A 21,456-nucleotide genomic window follows, 5' to 3' on the forward strand; every position below is an offset into this window, starting at 1 on the left:
ATCAGTTGGTTACCATGAACAATAATCATAAGCTTCAAAGTGAAATAAAAATGATTAGGCTATATTAGCAAATACTTGTGCAGGATGGGAACTATTTCTTCTTCCACTCATCTTAACATGCATCTTAACAAGGTTTGTTCAAACAAGAGGGAGCAGTGCTTTGTAGAGATGATAGAAAATCAGAGAAACTGCTTCTGGAGTAAATTCACGCTACAATAACAACATATCTAAAGGTGACGTTTCGTATGAGTTTGTGGGTAATTGTTGTTCATAAATAATGAAATAAAATAGTTAACCATGGTTTTACTTAAGTAATATTGTAGTAAGAGTACACAAATGTAAAAAAAATAATAATAATTCAATATAATAGAAGTATCGGTATTGGTATCAGTGATATTGGACTTGAAATTATTGGTATCGGCCCATCCCTATCCTGTACTTTTGTCTTCCTCTCTTGGGGTCTTTGCACATTTCCTCTGGCTGCCTTTGTGTCTCAATCCCGTTGTGGCGCTCTCTGCTGTCCTGGTTATGTATGAGTAGCCTCCAGAGGACAGGAGCTGGGTGTATTCTCCCCTGCACTACACCTCAGGGTCAAAGACTCTGCCAGAGGACGAAGGCGAGAGTGAAACAGTAAGTGTAAATTGTGTTTTGGCCGTCTTGTTTGTTGTAAAGAGAAATTTCCAGAATGCCATCACACTCATCTCTGCAGTCTTTGTATAACTTTTGTCTTTGGTGTTATTATTGTACTAATGACCACATGCATGACAACATTGTATTGTGTACGTGTCTTTGTGTGCATTATGTATGCTTTTAATGCACCATTGTTGAATCTGTTTAGTTGACACAACTTCAAAGAAGTTCCAGATTTGTTCATCGCATTACGCTGTTTCTAAGACCCCATGAAATTTCTTTACAAGCAGTTTCCTCTACTGTTGATGATTCCTAATGAAACAGGAACCTTGGGTGGAACATTTCCTACTTGTCAATTTAAAAAAAAAAAAGCCAATTGGCTTTAGTTTACGTCACAGCCATGAACCATGATTTGCTACTTGCTATTGCTAGTCTGTTGCAGGTGGTATTAGAGGGAGGGACATTTTATTCTAGAGAGCATTTGATTGGACAAATATTTGGGTACGCCTTTCAGTGCAAGATGAGTCATCAATATTTTTAACATGTCTTTCCGAAAGAAAAAGACTGGAGATTTTAAATGCGTACATCTGCTAAAAGATTATTTGGTCAACATTTTATGAATACACTAGCATATAGAGGGCCTTAAAACAAACAGACGTATTAAAAGCCAAAAAACTAAAATTTTGATTTGATGTTTAAACAGTGCTGCAACAAAGTATTTCTTCACACAAGAGCATTTCTGAGATGAAAACCTAAAAAATATCTTGAGATATACACATTTATATGTGGGAACAGTGGTCTAAGTCTTAAATTTTACCACTGGACCATTGCATTTTTGAAAAATGTAATGCATTACTACCTTGGGTCTATTAAGTTTTCGGTAATTCAACAGTCCATCAATTACGCCTTACTTTAAGCATGCATATTGGAACTTAAACCTCAGTATCACAAACATTTCCAACACTTAATTTGTGTCCATTCCAACAGTAATCAGACCTTGCCAGAGATCGGCAGCTATGAGGTTTGGACTCTTCAGAGGCATCTCATTATGGAAGCTCTACTGGCTGTTTCACACCATGTTTGAGCTGACGACTGCTCCCTTTGGATTTATTACTGTCCTCCGTATCAACTTGAGCTCGATCAGTTTTATTGTCTTTTCACCCATTCCACAAACAAAACCAAGAGAGTAATACCAATGTCCAGACATACTTATAATAATGCAAATAATAAATTAATTTTCTAATTTACATACTGTGAACGTGTTCTCCAGTTCAAGCTTGGGTGACTCATGACTTAGAGGCTGTTCACACCAAACGTGTTTGTGGTCTTCGATCGTTGCACCATTTTTCAGCATCTTGTGCAGCATCACCCCATTTTTTGATGCCGCTTTAAGTTAAAAAGAACAAACTTTTAACAAATCCATCTTGGAACACTGCGTTCTGATCTATTTGTTGCTCTGCATCTAGCTTTTTTAGCACAAGAATGCGGTCGGTCTGAACGGCACCTTAAGTGCTCCGTTGAACTACTCTGATTTATAATGCACTTCAGAACTTTCCTTACCAGGCAGCATTGTTCCTTTTATTAACATTTTCCACACAATAATTTGCTCTGTGAATTTCCACAGCGATTCCTCGCATTATTGCAAATGACCCAACAGTTCACTTGAATATCTTTCCTTTCTGTTAGTCTTTTAAAGCAGATTTAATTTAGTTTTTAATTATTTTGATTCATCAGAAGCCTTTCAGACTACAGTAACAGCAATAGTGTTACTTTTAATTTTAAGTTTGCACTTTCATAAATTGGAGTTTAATGATAGGTGTGTGAAATTTGGCAACAACCAAAGTCCCTTAGCTAAAATGTATTGGATTTTCATTTAGAGATAAGAACTGATATTTGATTAATGTTTTGTACAAATATAGTTTGCAGAGAGGGCTGTTACAGTCTTAAGAGAAGTTAAATTTCTAGATGGGACTTAACTTGTGTGGGAGGCCAAATATGTAAATGTCTTATATCACAATCATTTCACTATCAGAAATGTTCATAAATAAGTGTTTCAAAGTGCAAGTTAAAATAAGTGTAAATCCATATGTATAGACTTGTGTATGCATTTGAGTGGGTTTGTTTTGAGTAAACGTGTATAATTTTACGATGGAAGTGTGCCACACTGATCCTTATAATGTGCCGTGGCCAGTTGCTATTGAATCTTAAATTAAGGGACTACAGCAGCAATACATTTGTAAAGTGTAGCACACATATTTTGGTTGCCTTAAATTTTTGCCAACATAAATCCTGTTGTAATTAAAATATTCAGATTTTTTTCTGGTTCACCAATGACAGTGTCCTAGATAATTTGTATATATCTATAAATACATATAAATATATATTTTAAATCTTTTATTTTGCACAAGTGGTTTGGGAAAGGAAAACCCAAGCATTCTTCCAGAGTCAAGGACATGCAACATATCTTGTGTTAAGTCTAGGCTGTTTCTTTGTATCACGTGTAAATCTTACAGTTTGGATTTTAAATAGATCTATACAGTCTTAAGACATACAACTGTATTAATCACTCTACCAAGAGTTGAGCCATTTGTGTGTGGTCAAAAAGATGTGTGCCCCACAATAGCAAAAGGAGCATGATATAATGTGAAAATGTCCATTTACATTGATGTACAGCATATCAATCTTTGCAAAAAGAACACAGAAGGACTGATACGTGTATATTTGTTCAAACCCCTATAATAAATATAAACAACTCTTGTCTCAGTTTTTTTATTTTGTTAATTTCAGTCAGATTATCCTGACAAATGTTGATTGCGAAAAAGCTAAACTGTGACTAACAAAAAAAACTGACAGAACTGGAAATACTGAAAAAGAAAAAAGTAATTGCTCCAAATCAAACACTAAACGTAACCATTCATTTGTCTGATACAGTTAGTTTTAAATGTAAAAAGTTTTAAACATGCCTTAAAATAAGAACAGAACAAGATAAAACAAACAAAAAGTTAAAGCTATCAAAACTTGAGCAATTGAATCAACTGCTTCACAAAATGATTTGCCATTTCAAAGGGCTTGAAACACAGCATGCCAATGATTTCTGCTGGTTATAGACATGTAAATGTAATGGGAAGACCTTAAAAATAGCTACAATGACAAAGCGTTGTAAATTTATCTACTGCCATATATTTTTCTGCCAATATTTCATGTCAAACCGCAAATTTCCCCGAAATTGTATGACATAACGAAGCATTGTTTGCCGAAATCACGAGACTTAGCCAGTTTGACATGCACTCTGAACCACTGGTTCAAAACAAAAAGATTTATAAAGGTGTTTTGAATGCGCCCACTGCCAACACAACATGGGAATTACGCTGACTAGGCTATATCCTAGTGTGGTCATGGCCACCACATACAAAAGCTGTAAACTGTTAAACACTTATGGGATTCAACCAATTCTGACATCTGCTGCAATATTCATACTTCCACCACTGTAGTTAAATTTTTTTGCTTAGAAATTACAAACATTTTCTAGCAAACGTGAACACTTGTTGATTGGTTGCAATTACTTTTATATTTGAAATGTACATAATTTACTAAGGAATTTTAATTGCTCCAAGAGGGTTGTGGGCCAAAATAAATGGCATTTAGTGCCCATTTTAACATTTCAGTGGAAAACTATTTCCAGCGACAGGCCAGTTCTGTTAAAATGAATGGGAGAAAAGAGCCAATCACCATTTAGATACAGACATCTGTTAACTCGAGAACGCACATGCGCATCAGCTATACAAGCCAGGAAATTTTTTTTAGCATAATTTCATTCTTACCCCATTCATGTAGATAGCAGCACTTGTATGCCACTTGCTGACATAGAAACTAGCTACCTGGGGCGGTCCATATATGAGTGGACCGACTACTTTGCTATGTTAAGAAGTTGATCAAGCCTTAAACTACAGTTTAGTGACCAATTGCCAATTCCAACCCAGCTGTCTTTAATCAACAGCTTATATCAGCATTTATTTTCTCTATTAGTGGTCAAATCAGTATACGGTAGTGTATAAATTAACTTTAAATTGACTCCACAAACATGACGAAAGGAACAACGCTGTGGGTTCTCGTTGAGATTTATTAACAAACCTTTAACAAAGGCAATCTGTTGAAAAGCATTACAGTAAAAAGTGGGAGGGATTTGGGACAAATTAATTTGGTCTCTAAAAGTCATAAGCAAAAACTAAAAAGTGCACAATCCTGCACCTATACAAATACGTAACTGATAAATAAACTGAACAGTATAGTGAGGGTGATAAAGGGAATGACATCTGGAAGGCAAAAGATGATTATGCATTTCTGTCAAGCCTGACATCGATCTCTCGCCCGTTGAGCCGGTATCCATTCATGGTACGGCAAGCTCTCTCAGCGGTTTCTGGGTTATCAAAGCGCACCACACCACATCCCTTGGATTTTCCGTTATCCATCTTTATGTCTGCATACTGCACAATCCCTGTAAAAAAGAAAAGAACACTTAACGACAATAAAGAAACAATGCTTATAGAACAAAACAAAAACAAAAATGCAAGCATATATGGACATTTGAAGTCAACATGAAACAGCCCAACAGTTTACAAAATGATTATCCCTTCATTTAAGAGTTTAGTAGACATGAAAATGAATGTTCTCACCACATGCATTGAAGGTGTCCTTCAACATCTTCCAGGTAAAGTCAAAGGGTAGCTGTAAAATGAGTCGCATTATAAATAAATAATTAAAAAAACCTCAAATTTGTTCTGCCAAAAAGCAGAGACCAAGTGCTTACATTTCTGACAAAGATCTGGCAACCCTTCCTGGCATTGGCTCCAGCGCTCACTGGCCCTCCTTGTCCGGAACCACCGAAAGGAGTGCCGAAGTTTCCGCGATCCATGTCCGCAGGTCTGTCAAACTGGCCACCCACGCCGCCAGATCCCATGCGATCTAGGCTGGAACCCATGCGGTCAAGGCCTGAGGTAGGGAAGCGGTCCATGCTTGCAGAGCCCATGCGGTCAAAGTTGGTACCCATTCGGTCCAGGCCTGCATTCATCCTATCCATGCCCATAGGCGAGGCAAAGTCCATTCCCCCACTCAGGCGGTCCAAGCTGGACGGACCCAGGCGATCAAACCCAGCAGGCCCGAGGCGGTCCACACTGGAACCCATACGATCAAGGCCTGATCCCAGGCGATCCATACTGGGGCCCAGTCGGTCAAGGCCTGCGCCCATCCGGTCGAAACCAGAACCCAGACGGTCCAGATCAGACACACGGTCCATGCGATCCATTCCCAATCGGTCTAAACCTGCCATGCGGTCCATGCCACCGCTGAGCCGGTCCATGCCAGAATTCATGCGATCCATTCCCATGGAATTTCCTGGTAGTAAAGTGAAATTGTTAATAAAATGAACTCCTTGTATAACGCTTAAATAAAAAGGATATAGAAGTTACTGTTTACAAACAAACGCTTAGCTCCGGCACATCCGGGTTCTTTTGGCACCGCATAGAACTGCTGTCAAGGGACACGTAGCTCGAACTGAGCTGAAAATGCCCCAAAAAGGGCTGTTTTTGGGTTTGTAACACATTTATCAAAAGAATATTGGAGATTTGGGCTTCTTTCAATTTCCATCAGGATCAGTGTTAAACTTGAGGATGAGTATTCATCAACCCATCCTAAATCTTCTGCTCAATCACACTCGCATAATGAACCAAGTTAAATCTTTTTGCAGATAATTAAGAACCAACAAATATTCTTCACATTAACCATTGTTATCCCTTTACAAAAACTTTTACTAACATTAACAAATTACTATAAATTAATGAAAAGGTTATTAAAACTGTAACACTGGCCATATCCACCATTGAAATCTGCTGCTCAAAAGAACCCGGAATTGAGGTTGCCTGCAGTGTGATGTTATGGTAATTTAATCTATATGTTGTGCACAATATTAAATTCATAACTAACCCATTCCTCGGTCAAAAGAGTCTCCAAAGTTGTTACGGGACATTCCCATGTCATTACGGCCACTGAATTCTCTATCAAAAGCACCACCGATACCACGATCCATATCTGCAATTCAAAAAAAGTTTAATTAATAACAGCTGTATGAAGAATTTATATCAAGACTTAACCGCAATGTCACTAACTGCATTTACCATTCATTCGTCCCATTCCAGAGGGTCCGAAGCGATCCATGTTGTTCATTCCGCCTCCAAAGTTATCCATCCCTTAGAATCAATAACAACTACCTTTAACATAACACCACTTTAGCATACAAAACAACTGACATACTTTAACACCATTTTAAACAGTGTAATGCAGCAATTTGGAAAGAGCAGAATATTCTAAGGTTAGAATGGAGGCACTCAGTGCTGTATGGAAACTGCAGTCATGCAGTTCAAAATAAGTCATGCACAATCCACAAACAATTAAATCAGTAATCCCTTGATTACTGCAAAAATAGCAGACAATTTCAGCCTTTCCAACATAAAATGGCTGATGAGATGTCCTGAGTAAACATACCTCCTATTCTACCCATGCCACCAAAGCCCATTCCATCCATTCCTACAGAAAAAATTAATTAATGGAGGGGGGAATGATGGTCAGTGAGTGAGTGAGCGAGCACAAGCTGAAACGTTCCGAAACATTAAACAGGCATCATGCTTTTACCTCCAGGTCCCATGTTGCCCATTCCACCTCGGTTGAGTTGGGTGGCATCGATGGGCTGCCCACCGGGTCCCAGACCAAGACCGATGCCGCTCAGACCACCTGCAAGGGATTGAGAAAATGCTTAAGAGAAGGATCACGATTGTGATTTCTCAAATTCTGATCTTTGGGACTAATGTCCATACTATTATTTTGCAAGCGCTTAAATCTGATCCACGTGGTCAGAGAGTCTAGAATTAGTTGACAATGCTGATTTTCAAATGACAATCACCCATGGATTAGGGAGATGTTGTGGAAAGAAAATCACTCACTGGATTAAAAAAATAAATAAATAAATAAATAAATAAAAAATTAGGGATGGGACGATATCAAATGACGATTGATTGCAAACTCAAAAAAAAAAAAAAAAAAAACCCCGACAAGGTCCTTTAAGTGCTTGAATTTAGCTTTTAAAAATGTAGCTTTTAGAAATTTAAGTACCAGAATACCTGGAAACGTGCTTGAGATTAAAACTGACCATTTCTTACGTGTAATGTGTACACCAAAGATGAGATTCACACACATTAGTGTCTTTTAATATCGTTTGTTCTTCAGTCAAATAAAAAAAGTTAAAGAAATATTAACTTTAATAACAAATAGCACAAAACGAGACTCCCCTCTCTTTAATAAATGAACCAGAACACCTGTCCAAGTGACATGCACATTGAACTTTTAAAGTGCCAGTACCATTATAGCACTTGCTGTACAAATTAATGTAAACAATGTTATTACTTGTAAATTGTACACAATAAAGTATTTCAAACATTGACAGCTCATAATTATTATATATACACAATTTCAAGACATTATAAATTGATTTAATGTAGAATTTTTATATTAAAAAAAACAAAAGTTAAAATATGACAAAATCACAAAAAATTAAAAATAATAATAATAATAATAATAATAATAATAATACACCCACATACTTTTTCAGGAGATTCTGTTCTATTGCTTGTTCTGCACCTGATCAGCCTAAAATGTAGTCCACTATTTTTGATGGCTCATTTGTTTGTGACCTTTTTTTTTTATAATGAAAGCTACGTGAGCAACTGTAATTATTGAAACTTTGAGCACTTATATTGGGTATTTAAATAGATGACAAATTGTGCATTTTGTGTTAAACTTATTTTTTTTTTTAAAAACGCAATTTTCTGCCATACTTTGTCATTCAAGTGTTATTATAATCAAACTAAGATTGTCATTTAAGTGTTATATCGAATCGAGATATTGAATCGTGCAAATCTCGATTCGAATATATCATATGAATAACCAAATGATGAGATAACCATATCGTCCCATCCCTAATCACTGTTCATACTTGAATGCATTTTTAAAAAGAAGATTCATCCAATCTGACCACAAACAGATGTGATTTGGATTGAGTTTCTAAAACTGACTTTATTCCCATTCAAACTATAAACCTAAAAGATGTAAAATTCTGAAGAAAAAAAAAAAACTTTGGTTGGCCAACAGTCTGAAAGAAAATGAAGTTACTACTTACGAGGAAGTGCTGGTGGGCGCTCTGGGGGTGCAAAGTCACCTTTGGGTAAAGATTTCTCATCCTGAAAAGACAATGACCAATGTAAAGGGGTGCATTTTGATGTCTTGGATGTTATGAAAATGTTGCCCAACCAATGTGATCGAAAACTTACCAGTTTGACATGCATGACCCTGTTGAAGAGGAGCTGTCCGTTCAACATGGCTAACATCAGTTAAGGAAGACTGCATATTTACATAAGGTTCTTATGGATATCTTTAATGTTTGAACCATTTTTCAACCCATTCCTCAGGCAGTGTTAATTTTCAATTTTCTGTTTGTCATAGTTTGTCTTTTGACAAAAATGTCCTTTAAAATTAGTCAATTTCATCACGTCATATTCATTAACTTTAGTCAGTTTTAATTTGACGAAAATGACAATTTTTGTCAAAGAAAATTTAATCTTTTAGTAGATGACGTGCAAAATGGACTAAAAGTGTCTCAAACTTTAACGGACCAAACTTGAATCAAATTCAAACATTTAGAAAAAACTGGACTTCCCAACTTACAAAATATTGACATTTTCCATTCAGTTCAGTTTTTGCTTATAAATGCTGAGGGTAAACATTTTGTAACATGTTGACTAATTTTTATTCATAAAAGGTCAACTTGGCTGTTCTTTTATTATTGAATTCTGTTTCACAAATGAAGCAAGTTAACAATAATGAGGGTTAAATGGGTTACACTACATTTTGAGGGTTCAATGGGGTACAACACCAAATATTTTTGTGTAAAAATATTAGTTAAAATGTGAATTAATAACTTAACATGCTGGGACAAATCACTACATGCACAAGCAGCCTCTGAACTTGGGTCTTAATTATTTTCCACAACTTTTTGTATTTAAAAAAATAAATTAATTAAAACAAAAAGGTTTCAACATTGATAACACCAATGCCATGAAATCAAGGAACATTCTTTTTAAATTATTAATAATAATTTTGTTGGGGGGCCTGGGTAGCTCAGCTAGTATTTATAATTACAACATTACTTCACTTGCTTTTGGTGCCCCCAATGGACATTTTAATGGGAAACTGCAGCAGTGTCATGAAACATGGAAAATTTTTTGTTTGCAAAACTTTTGCCATTGTCATGTAAATTTCATGATCAGGCTGATATTTAAGTTCTCAATTTATTCAGAGGCAAAATTGGTATGGAAGTGAAGGGGATTTCTAAAGTGAGGGTGTAACATTTAAATGATCTGTTCTTGAAAAAGCCCAATTCAAGTACTTAAAGCACCTTGTATGAACCCTGTAATTGTCATGATGTGCCATTTTCACCTTGTCTTTGTTATCGTTGACTAAATAAAAAAAATCCAGACAATTAATATTTTCATCAGTGATTTCATTGACTAGATTAACACTATCCTCAGCACACATAAAACGCTATTGTGAAGGATACAGACTGCTTGAACAGCTTCAATGGGCATCTCAAATGTGACTGTTCCCATGCCTCTGCTCTTCCCATCCTTATCCTCTAGAATATCAGCACGTACCACCACTCCAGCCATTCCAAACACCTCCTTCAGCTTCTTCCATCCAACTTTGTAGTCCAGCTGAGAAGACAGATGCCGTTTAAACAATTAAGAGCCATGTTCCAATCCTTTTAAACTCCTGAATGAATGGTTACATTTATACAGCACTTTACTGATACACACACCAGCTGTTGGTGGAGGAGAGAGTAGAGTGAAAAAGCCAATTAATGGATGGGGATTATTAGGAGGCCATGAATGAGAAGGGCCAATGGTGGGAATTTGGCCAGGACACACCTGGTTACACCCCTACTCTTTACGAGAAATGCCCTGGGATTTTAATGACCACAGATCAGTCAGGACCTCAGTTAAAAGTCTCATCTGAAAGATAGGGGTTCTTTTAAAGTACATTGTCCCAGTCACTGCACAAGCACACCCTGCTTTTTAAAAGTAGACATTCTTTTTAACATGGCAAAAAACATGGCAACTCCTGCATGACACACTGGGGGTAAAAAGTTCATTAAAAAATCCTTGAAAAATAGCACAGAAAAGTGTGTATGGCTGCTAATGCTACATAGTTAAGTGTAATTAAAGTCTTACATTTGCCACAAAAACAGTGCTTCCGATTTTTCCAGCCTGGAGCCCGTGGATGATTTCATTTGGGATGTTGGGGTTGTTCATGAGACTTTGAGGGATGTTAACCATTGGAGGACCACCAGGACCTGGGCCCATACCTATGCCTCCACCCATTCCACCACCCATGCCTGGGGGACCACCACCACCTCCTCCCTGGGCCCGATGAGCTTCACGCTGGGCAATTACACCATCTGGATCCTAAAGGGATAAAAAGCGTTAATTACAGGCCTAAATAAAAATCAAGTTGACTTGAGAGTACTGTGTAATACAATAAGGGCTGGGCAACATATTGAATTCAATGGATTTACTGGCAATATAAAATTAAGCAGCAGCAATGAATCTTATGCCATTCTTATTTGGCCTTTAATTTTCCTAAATATCATTTTCAATACTAATATTATTACGCTAGTATCCGTTTTAATACGACAAAGTTGTAATAAAAATACATCAGGGCTCCAGACTAAAAAAAAAAGATGACTTGGGAGCCATTGGCTCCTACACTGAAACATTAAGGAGCCAAATGGTTGTTTTTAGTCACCAAATCACAGAATTGCTCGATTTAGATTGCTATTCAGAAACAACAGCTGATAACCCATTAATCAGAGGTTTAATAAACAGTATACATTATATAGGTTGAGAAGATAAGTTTGCATTCCCTTGTCTCAAATGTTCACACCCCTTTCTTAATTTATACAAATAAAAGATTTTGAATACTGCTCTTCACAATCTACATTACAGATAATAACAAAATATAGTATGCATATAGTAGTTTGTTGTCTTCTTGAGCATCAATTAATGTTTGCACCTTGTGTAATAGTTGTGAACAAGTCCCTCAATTGTCCTAAGTGTCAAAAGCTTGACCTCATGATACAGGACTTTTAATTATAAAGAAGCCTGAAATACACATGGGACTCTTATTTTGAAATGTCTGCACTCCCAGTTGTGAGTTCACTGACGGCTGATTCGCCGAGAAAGCGAGTCTGATTCAAACTGCTTACCTGTGCTCCTGAGTTCAAACCCTCAGTTCTTTTCGGGTGATTCATGAAAAAGATCCGGTTCAAAAGAGTCATTTGGTCACGACTCTCTTGCACTGGGTTTGTTGTTTGCGTGTGGTGCAGCGATCTCGTCAGAAACAGAACGGATGAAAAGTGGCACGCGCTCTAAAGATTTATTCAATAATTCATAAGATACCTGACGAAACTGCATATGAACACACACAACCCGACTGTAGCCAATGGCGACTACATTTTAGTCGCAGTCTGGAACCCTGTACATGTATGCTTTTTTTTTTTTTTTAAGAATGCCATTCTTAAATGTGTATTTTTTTTAAAATAATATATATAAAACTCATTTTTTTTCTTTTTTCAGCATTTTAATCTACTTGGCAAAATGGCCGTTTCATTAAAATGGTTCCTCCAATTGAGAACTAAGATGTAAATGCTAGGGGAGGGCTTCAAAAGCTTTTTCCCCTTAATCGGAACATGTAAGAACTAAAACAGTAATAATAATAAAAATATATATCTATATCAGCTATTGATTTGGAATACACATTAACACTCACCTCCTTAACCTTCAGAGGACGTCCATTCATATTGTGCTTGTTGACCTTTTCCACAGCTTTTTTCATTAGCTCTTCAGTTCTGAATTCAACCACCCTTTAGATTTAAAGAGAAAACGTTAACAACGTCCTGCGAAGCAGAAATGAGAAATACGAGGCGAAGAAAAAAAAAAGATCAATGAAACAATTAGCGATTTGAGTACTTACGCACAACCCTTTGTTCATTCAGCATACCAGCCAGAAGGAAAGTACAAAACAAGAACAAAAGTGACAATTAAACAAAAATCAACAAGACATTGTGGAACAGCTCAGGAAATATTTACAATACTGCGGAACAGCTTTGGAAATATTTAAAATACCACATATATAAACACTTATAGATCTTGATATACATTAAAACAGTACAACTCTTTGTGGTGTTCTCTTACAACAATACAATTACATCTCTTAAATTAAAGTTTGTGGACTCATACTCAAATGGCTGAACAAGATTAACTGATGACCAGAATGCACAAAACGGCCTGCAGTTTCAATTACACAATTGAATTCTAATGTTCTATTGCCATTATCCCAGTAGTACATGTGAATCTCTAATAATCACTCCAACAAATCATTGACGCCATATTTTCCTTGTTAAGTTACTGAACACCACTAACTAGGCTCGAGAAAAGCAGCTCAAAAATTCTACCTTTAAGGGACTGAATCCTCAAACCAAAATTACTATGTAGCTGGGACTCAGAACCACAGCCGGCATCCATTTTTGTTTGAATGCCACCCAAGACGACACATTTTGAACTCCACCCAGTCCTGAACATCCCACATTAAAAGCAGAGTAAATGTAAAAACTCAAGCGGACAAATGGAGGTTCGTCTCTTTGCACTTACCCTTGATTTGCCTTCTGCGTCCATTAAGTGTTCCACGTACGTTACCTCACCCACTACAAATCAGATTCCAGACGACACACACCAAGGGAGAGAAGCCGAGAGAACAATTGGGGTTTAGAGCAGACACAAACGGCACGGTGACAGTGAGCTCGGCTGGCTAGTCCAGAGCCACTCCCAGCACCTCAGCAGCACAAATTCTGGTACAGGTCTACAAGCAAGCAAGCTTTGAAAATTTAAGTAAAACTTCTTAAGCTGTCCTTGCTGAAATCCTCAACATCCAAGACTGACCAAAAGATTTACAACCTCAGAAGCCATCGGAATTAGATGGATCATCAACTAGGCCTTAATTGGACCGTCAGAATGAAGTTGACAAAAACCTCATCTAGGGCCCTATGAATTCCGCAATGCAGAAAACATGGACATCAAAAATATTATTTAGAGTAAAATTTCACAGAATTTGACAAAATTTGGGACAAAAGAATCAAATTTAAAATATGGCTTAGTGTGATTGTAATGCTGCCTTCACGTGCTACTGGAATGATCGTAAATAGGAGTTTCGGAACTTGCACATGAATGATTCCTTAAGTCTTAATTACGACTGGGAAACTCAAGTGATAATTTTGATACCCTAGTCTCCAAATTGGGAGGAGATGTTAACCTTCAACATGGAGAAGAGTAGTTTCTGTAGTGAGTGACAGCTTTTATTTTTCCAAATACAGCTGATTGTTAGTGCTTACCGTTTCAGTAATTTACATTTACGTATATCAGCAACCATTTGATGGATATTGTACATGTTTACATCGAGAGTACCATTTATTTGACCAGAATTCCATCATCATCAGAAACCTGACTGGGTAAATTTACTTAGACACGAAATATGAGTTCCCCAAGAAATACACATGAATCTGGTGTCAGCCATGTTTCCTGTTCTTTCCAACAACAAAGCACTTTTATTATTAATTATGACGGACTCAAAATTACCACTTCAGAAGTTGCAAGTAGGATAATTCTGATAGCACATGAAGCATTAAACCGCAAAGGTGTACGTTTTCAGCAGAGCGCACCGCTGCGAATAATTCGCACAAAACCCTTCTTTGGTCATGCTCAAAGTTCGGCTCACGTAAGTTTCACTTGGCCATGTGAAATTATGGCCATTACAACAAATTTGTTACCAAATTATAGAAAAATGCCATTTAATTTTGTAGTAATACTATGAACATTATATTTGTTTAATATTTATTTTGGCCAAAAACACCTGCAATATTTTGTAATAAATTTGCACAATTTTCATTTTGATTTAGGTTTTATTAAATAATTTGATTAGACGCTGTTTTGATAGTTCAAAACAAAACATGGAATCCAGAAAAAATGTAAAAGGAAAACAAGGCATTTGAGAAAATATGAAATGAAATTTAGGAAAAAATTATCGGATTACATAGGGCCCTACTTACCTTGTAAAGTTGACATGTCTTCAGCTAGTCCCAGAACACATTCAACACACCTAAACCAAATGCCTCCTGTGTGTTATTGCAAAAAAAACAAGACTATATATATAAAAAATAAAAAAGTTCAAAATTACAGCAACTGTGAACTCATCAACAGAGTCAACTTGGCTACCCAAATAAACACTCTTGAATTTTTATATAGATTAGCCAAACCAGCACCAACAAAAGATGGACATGTAAGAATACAGTGGAACTAGATGCTGATTTTGCATCCAATGAGACTGCAAACCCATTCAAGGTCTGGCGGTTTAACACCAATTCATTTTTGAAAACTACTTTAGAAACCACCTTTCATTTCTCCAGCAAGAACGTCAGTCCAATCAACCCTCTATTAGATAAATCAAGGACCAGCTTAAGAAGGTGCTTTACTCTGTAGACCTGTACCCCCATAAATCAATCACACTTCCATTTAAGGGCACAATAATGAAGATCAGCAGCAACAACATTCACTCTGGCAAACCTAAAAAAGAAAATGCAATTTTATTCTACAGGCAACAAATTCCACATGAAACGACTGGTGAAATTGCCCATGCTTACAAATCATTAGGCATGGAGATACCCCTCAGATTAAGAGGGAACTATAAAATAAAACCCAAACATCTTTTAATGGATTAGGAATATCCTGGGCCTTTGTGTATGTGACCATTCAGGATTTGTTCTAACATTCTTAACCACAAACTTTGAGAAATCTACACGCTGTTCCAAAAGCAAAAGAGACCAATTCGTAGAACTGAATTCATTCATACGAATGTTGTACCAAATCATACTTAATTTCTAATAAATATGAGATGGCATGTGCACTTTGCAAATAACTATAAAGTGCCATTGGGTCTTTTTCCCAGGAGTTTTTTGGGCCTTACGACAAAACCACATTACCATTCTTGAATAACTGAACTTACGCCACAACTGCCTTTTCTCAAAACACTTTCAAACGGCATTCCTCCCCCCCCTCCCCCCCAAGACCACTTCCCCATGATGGGATTCATCCTCTTGACCACCTTCAAAAAAAAAAAATCTATCTACAAAAGGGGGCCAATGAAATCAACCTAACCCAGGACAGGGCACCAAGATGCACAAAATCTTACCTATTTCCTTCATGAGATCTTTCAGTGCTTGCCATTTAACATCATAGGGAATGTTGCTGACAAACACACGGTATCTCTTGTTTGGGTTTCCATAGGGCTCAAACCGTCCACCACCACCACGTTTTGAGGGCCTCTCCTTCCTGGACTCATGGTTGGACTTTCCGTTGGTCACCGCATTTCTAAAAAATTAGGAAAAACATGCAAATTAGGTGTCAGAATTTTTTCTCATCACGTGACCAGCCTTGGCCTAAATTTCAGTTCTCTGTATAGGATTTTTTTTTAGCACATATCTTTAACAAGTATCTTTTATAAATCTTAGTGCATTTTTAAAAGAAACATTCTGGGCTTTGTGAAAGCACAGTTTGTCAGATGACTCAATCACTAGCTAGATATTACAATGAAAATGTATATTTCTGTTAAATCTTGTGTATTACTGAGCTGTACAGTTATTTAAATCTAAAAAAATTTATGGTCGTTTTAGCATTTACAGAATTTCGTCATCATATCAACAAAGATGCACATTGGATATAACTTTTTTGTAACAATTTTTTTTTATTGATTCTTACAAGAAAGAAAGAAAAGCAAAAACAAACTGGATATAACTTCAAACATATTAAAACAAAGTGTGATTTTGGCGGTTTGAGAAAGAGACTGCTGTTCACATGTTCCCGGACAATGTGTACAGTTAATGGTTATCCTAATAATCAAGCGAAACTAAAGTTTTGTTAAAAGCAGCAATGTTATGATCAGAAACCACCAGCCCCAGATGCTGCTGCTGCTTCCATCGGCTGCCTACAGAAGGATTGACTTAAGAACATCTGTTTGAAAAAGCTTTGGAATACTTTATGTGCTCTTTTCCCTTTTCTGGCAAGAAGTCAACAGCAGGGATTACTTTTGTTATCCACTTTTATGGTGCGGCTATGATAGACGTCCAGAAACGCAATGAATTACATATAAACGATAGCGTTATTGTGCTAACAGGTGTATGAACGTGCTGAAAGTTCATTAGAAATTGAGAGTTGTTCATTTCTATTCAGCATCTTTTTTATAATTGCTTCACATGTGTTGAAATGGCATTAATACAGAGTATAAAAAGGAGATGTTGTTTTCAACTGATTTCATGCTGTGATGCTAAATGGATCAAATCTACAGTGAAAGACCATATTTATTAGATGAAACATGTACAGCAGTGAGATGTTTGATTAGATTTGAAATAAATTGTATTATGATTTTCCTCTGCCCTGCATTTTTCCTGCCTGCAATTCACTTTCTTTTGAGTGTATTTGCAGAATGTGCATGTCCTGCCTTAAGGGGAAATGGTGATTTGACGAAAATTCATAAGACAGAAGCAAAGAAAGAGTGGGAACCTTTTAGATGCGCGTGTTCCACGAGACTGCACGCCTCCGTATCAGCGTGTCATACATGCGCATAGACGACTTTTCTGTTATCTGTTCTTAATAATAAAGTGTGTTTCTTCAAGCGCAGGTCTGTCTCTCTACGAGCAAATTATTTGTAACATTAATAGCCTAATAAATAATACAAATTATTTAACACATGGGAAAACGAGCCAAATATCGTCTTGACATCGTCAAAGGCATCAGCTATTGGCGATCACTCTGACCATCTGCGATCCCGAGATCATCGTCTGTCGGCACAACCCTAATGTGCATTTCTCTCTATAAATTAACAAAATGTTCAGACAGACCCCATACACCCTGCCCACTCCCTCTTTGAACTGTTGCCCTCTGGCCGGCACTACAGAGTACTGAGCACCAGGACATCCAGGCACAATAAATATTTTTTCCTCATGAACAATTAAACTGCCTCAGGACTTCCCCATAGTGCAATAAATGAAAATACATATCTGACGTGCAGTCCTTCAATTATGTTAGAGCGACAGCAGTAGGAACGCCCAGGAGAGACTTCACAGTAGGGCTGAAACGATTAGTCGACGTTATCGACAACGGCGAGTCGTTTGATCTCATTGAATCGTTAGTTGCAGCCCAGTTCACAGTACAGACAATAGCGACATCAAGCGATAAAGTCGTTGCATGTGTTTAAGGGGCTTAAGAGCTTCACTGTAACCCAGATTTTTGCTTCTTTTTTTTATGAAAGGGAAGGACGAGCCAAAATTATCTTCTGTTGCAATCAACATTATGCCACAAATGATGTCGACTGATCTTAACTTGTATTGAACTCAGAATACTCCTGCACAGGTTGTATTGCTACTAACTACTGAAGAGCAAACAAACTACCTCCACGTGCTAACATGCTAACACTTAAGCCAAACGGCCATCAAAGAAAACTTCCTCTGCATGTTAGCTTGTAAAAAAAAAAATCATTGATATCTAGTCCGTGTGTCTTATTTTGCGTATAAAACACACAGGTTGTTCATTAGTTGTTGTTCATTGTGAATCCCTCGAGTCTTTGTTTCAGCCTGGCGTGCACGCACCAAACGACTTTTGCCCATCGACAATAAACATATTCTTACTGCAAGTTACCCATTATAACATAACATGAATGACAAATAGCACTCTTCTATACATGCATCTACTCTTGAAAAAACAAGTAAACTACTCTTATAACAAGTAAAACGTGATGTGGCGTTATTTACCCATGGCCTGGTTTCTCTGGCGCAGCGTCTGGCGTCGACATTTTGCCTTCGGTTTTTCGTTGTTTTCTTCCTTTAGAAATTAAACTGCTTTAAACCAGTCGTCTGACTCGGTCTGGAGAAAGCTAAAAAAAGAGTTTAACGTCGAAAAAATAACGAGGGTCGACCCTCAGCTGTGTCTTTGTCCCGTTTGTTGAAGTATACCCGCTGCTGGAGATGTGTGCGTCAACGGTAAAATGGCATCGCGACGCAGAAGCGACAGTATTTGAAGACAAGAGGGCATGACGGGAAATGACGTCATACTCGCTGTTTCAAAAGCAAACAATATGCGTGTTTACACGAATTTAGTGTGAACACTGCTTACTTACCTTTTATGTGTAAAGTTATATCCAATTTTACAACTTCGTTGCCATGACAAAATACAGTAAGCCCTAAATTAACCATAAAACGATAATTTAAACTTAAATTATACACACGTTTTAACAGGGGAAGTAACAATAACTTTTATAAGACTATAAGCTTCAGATTTCTGCCTTTAAACGCTCAAAAAAAAAAACTTGTATTAAACAGAATATTTAATGAAATGTCTCACATTTACCCATTATTGATGTTGTATCAACAATTTATAGATATTAATATTGTATAGCATGAAAGTCTTAATATAGTAGGCCTATATTTTGCTAATACACACACACAGAAAAAAAACAAAACAAAAAAAAAAAAAAAGTCCTCTCACCTTCAACTGCTTTTATTTTCAGCAAACTTAACGTGTAAATATTTGAATGAATATAAAAAGATTCAACAACTAGGACATAAACTGAACAAGTTTCACAGACATGTGACTAACAGAAATGGAATAATGTGTCCCTGAACAAAGGGGGGGTCAAAATCAAAAGTAACAGTATCTGTGGCCACCAGCTGCATTAAGTACTGCAGTGCATCTCCTCCTCATGGATTGCACCAGATTTGCCAGTTCTTGCTGTGAGATGTTACCCCACTCTTCCACCAAGGCACTTGCAAGTTCCCGGACATTTATGGGGGGGGGAAATGGCCCTAGCCCTCACCCTCCGATCCAACAGGTCCCAGACGTGCTCAGTGGGATTGAGATCCGGGCTCTTCGCTGGCCATGGCAGAACACTGACATCCCTGTCTTGCAGGAAATCATACACAGAACGAGCAGTATGGCTGGTGGCATTGTCATGCTGGAGGGTCATGTCAGGATGAGCCTGTAGGAAGGGTACCACATGAGGGAGGAGGATGTCTTCCCTGTAACGCACAGCATTAAGATTGCCTGCAATGACAACAAGCTCAGTCCGATAATGCTGTGACATACCACCCCAGACCATGACGGACCCTCCACCTCCAAATCTATCCCGCTCCAGAGTACAGGCCTTGGTGTAACACTCATTCCTTCGACGATAAACACGAGTCCGACCATCACCCCTGGCGTGACAAAACCACGACTCGTCAGTGAAGAGCACTTTTTCCCAGTCCTGTCTGGTCCAGCGACAGGTGGGTTTATGCCCCTAGGTGACGTTATTGCTGGTGATGTCTGGTAAGGACCTGCCTTACAACAGGCCTACAAGCCCTCAGTCCAGCCTCTCTCAGCCTATTGCGGACAGTCTGAGCACTGATGGAGGGATTGTGCGTTCCTAGTGTAACTCGGGCAGTTGTTGTTGCCATTCTGTACCTGTCCCACTGGTGTGATATTCGGATGTACTGATCCTGTGCAGGTGTTGTTACATGTGGTCTGCCATTTTGAGGATGATCAGCTGTCCTTCCTGTCTCCCTGTAGTGCTGTCTTAGGTGTCTCACAGTACGGACATTGCAATTTATTGCCCTGGCCACATCTGCAGTCCTCATATCTCCATGCAGCATGCCTAAGGCACATTGACGCAGATGAGCAGGGACCCTGAGCATCTTTCTTTTGGTGTTTTTCAGAGTCAGTAGAAAGGTCTCTTTAGTGTCCTAAGTTTTTATAACTGTGACCTTAATTGCCTACCGTCTGTAAGCTGTTAGTGTCTTAACGACCGTTCCACAGGTGCATGTTCATTAATTGTTTATGGTTCATTGAACAAGCATGGAAAACATTGTTTAAACCCTTTACAATAAAGAATCGTAAAGTTATTTAGATTTTTACAAAATTATCTTTAAAATACAGTGTCCTGAAAAAGGGATGTTTCTTTTTTTGCTGAGTTTATATTATATATATATATATATATATATATATATATATACATATACATACACTGGCGGCCAAAAGTTTGGAATAATGTACAGATTAACTGTTTCAGAAGAAAATTGGTACTTTAATTCACCAAAGTGGCATTCAACTGATCACAATGTATAGTCAGGACATTACTGATGTAAAAAACAGCACCATCACTATTTGAAAAAAGTCATTTTTGATCAAATCTAGACAGGCCCCATTTCAAGCAGTCATCACTCCAACACCTTATCCTTGAGTAATCATGCTAAATTGCTCATTTGGTACTAGAAAATCACTTGCCATTATATCAAACACAGCTGAAAGCTATTTGGTTCGTTATATGAAGCTTAACATTGTCTTTGTGTTTGTTTTTGAGTTGTCACAGTATGCAATAGACTGGCATGTCTTAAGGTCAATATTAGGTCAAAAATGGAAAAAAAAGAAACAGCTTTCTCTAGAAACTCATCAGTCAATCATTGTTTTGAGGAATGAAGGCTATACAATGCTTGAAATTGCCAAAAAACTGAAGATTTCATACAAAGGTGTACACTACAGTCTTCAAAGACAAAGGACAACTGGCTCTAACAAGGACAGAAAGAGATATGGA

General features: G+C 37.5%; 2 protein-coding genes across 5 annotated transcripts in view; one reads left to right on the forward strand and one right to left on the reverse strand.

Annotated features, from left to right (window-relative positions):
* Positions 1-4,579, forward strand: part of LOC127438976 (phosphatidylinositol 4-phosphate 5-kinase type-1 gamma-like) — a 34,795-nt gene extending 30,216 nt beyond the window's left edge. For both annotated transcript variants that reach the window (XM_051694937.1, XM_051694938.1), the window contains 2 exons: positions 541-630; positions 1,618-4,579. In XM_051694937.1, coding sequence (XP_051550897.1) covers positions 541-630; positions 1,618-1,620 — 93 coding nt within the window. In that variant the 3' untranslated portion in view covers positions 1,621-4,579. The remainder of the gene's footprint in view (positions 1-540; positions 631-1,617) is intronic.
* A 153-nt stretch (positions 4,580-4,732) lies between these two features.
* LOC127438978 (heterogeneous nuclear ribonucleoprotein M-like) lies at positions 4,733-18,896 on the reverse strand. 3 transcript variants are annotated; one of them, XM_051694940.1, is made up of 15 exons: positions 18,644-18,896; positions 16,030-16,208; positions 12,763-13,492; positions 12,559-12,652; positions 10,962-11,195; positions 10,292-10,445; positions 9,006-9,055; positions 8,855-8,915; positions 7,315-7,413; positions 7,168-7,209; positions 6,801-6,872; positions 6,610-6,714; positions 5,438-6,021; positions 5,304-5,355; positions 4,733-5,125 (listed from the first exon to the last, which is right to left on the reverse strand). In XM_051694940.1, the coding sequence occupies exons 4-15, from the start codon at positions 12,622-12,624 to the stop codon at positions 4,962-4,964; spliced, it is 1,683 nt and encodes a 560-aa protein (XP_051550900.1). In that variant the 5' UTR covers positions 12,625-12,652; positions 12,763-13,492; positions 16,030-16,208; positions 18,644-18,896; the 3' UTR covers positions 4,733-4,961. The 3 variants fall into 3 exon arrangements, with proteins under 3 accessions (XP_051550900.1, XP_051550902.1, XP_051550901.1); XM_051694942.1 differs by lacking the exon at positions 7,168-7,209; XM_051694941.1 differs by lacking the exons at positions 16,030-16,208; positions 18,644-18,896 and having other exon boundaries at positions 12,763-15,885.
* Between the last annotated feature and the right edge of the window lie 2,560 nt (positions 18,897-21,456).

This window comes from Myxocyprinus asiaticus, chromosome 50 (genome assembly GCF_019703515.2).
Source record: "Myxocyprinus asiaticus isolate MX2 ecotype Aquarium Trade chromosome 50, UBuf_Myxa_2, whole genome shotgun sequence".
NCBI lineage: Eukaryota > Metazoa > Chordata > Actinopteri > Cypriniformes > Catostomidae > Myxocyprinus > Myxocyprinus asiaticus.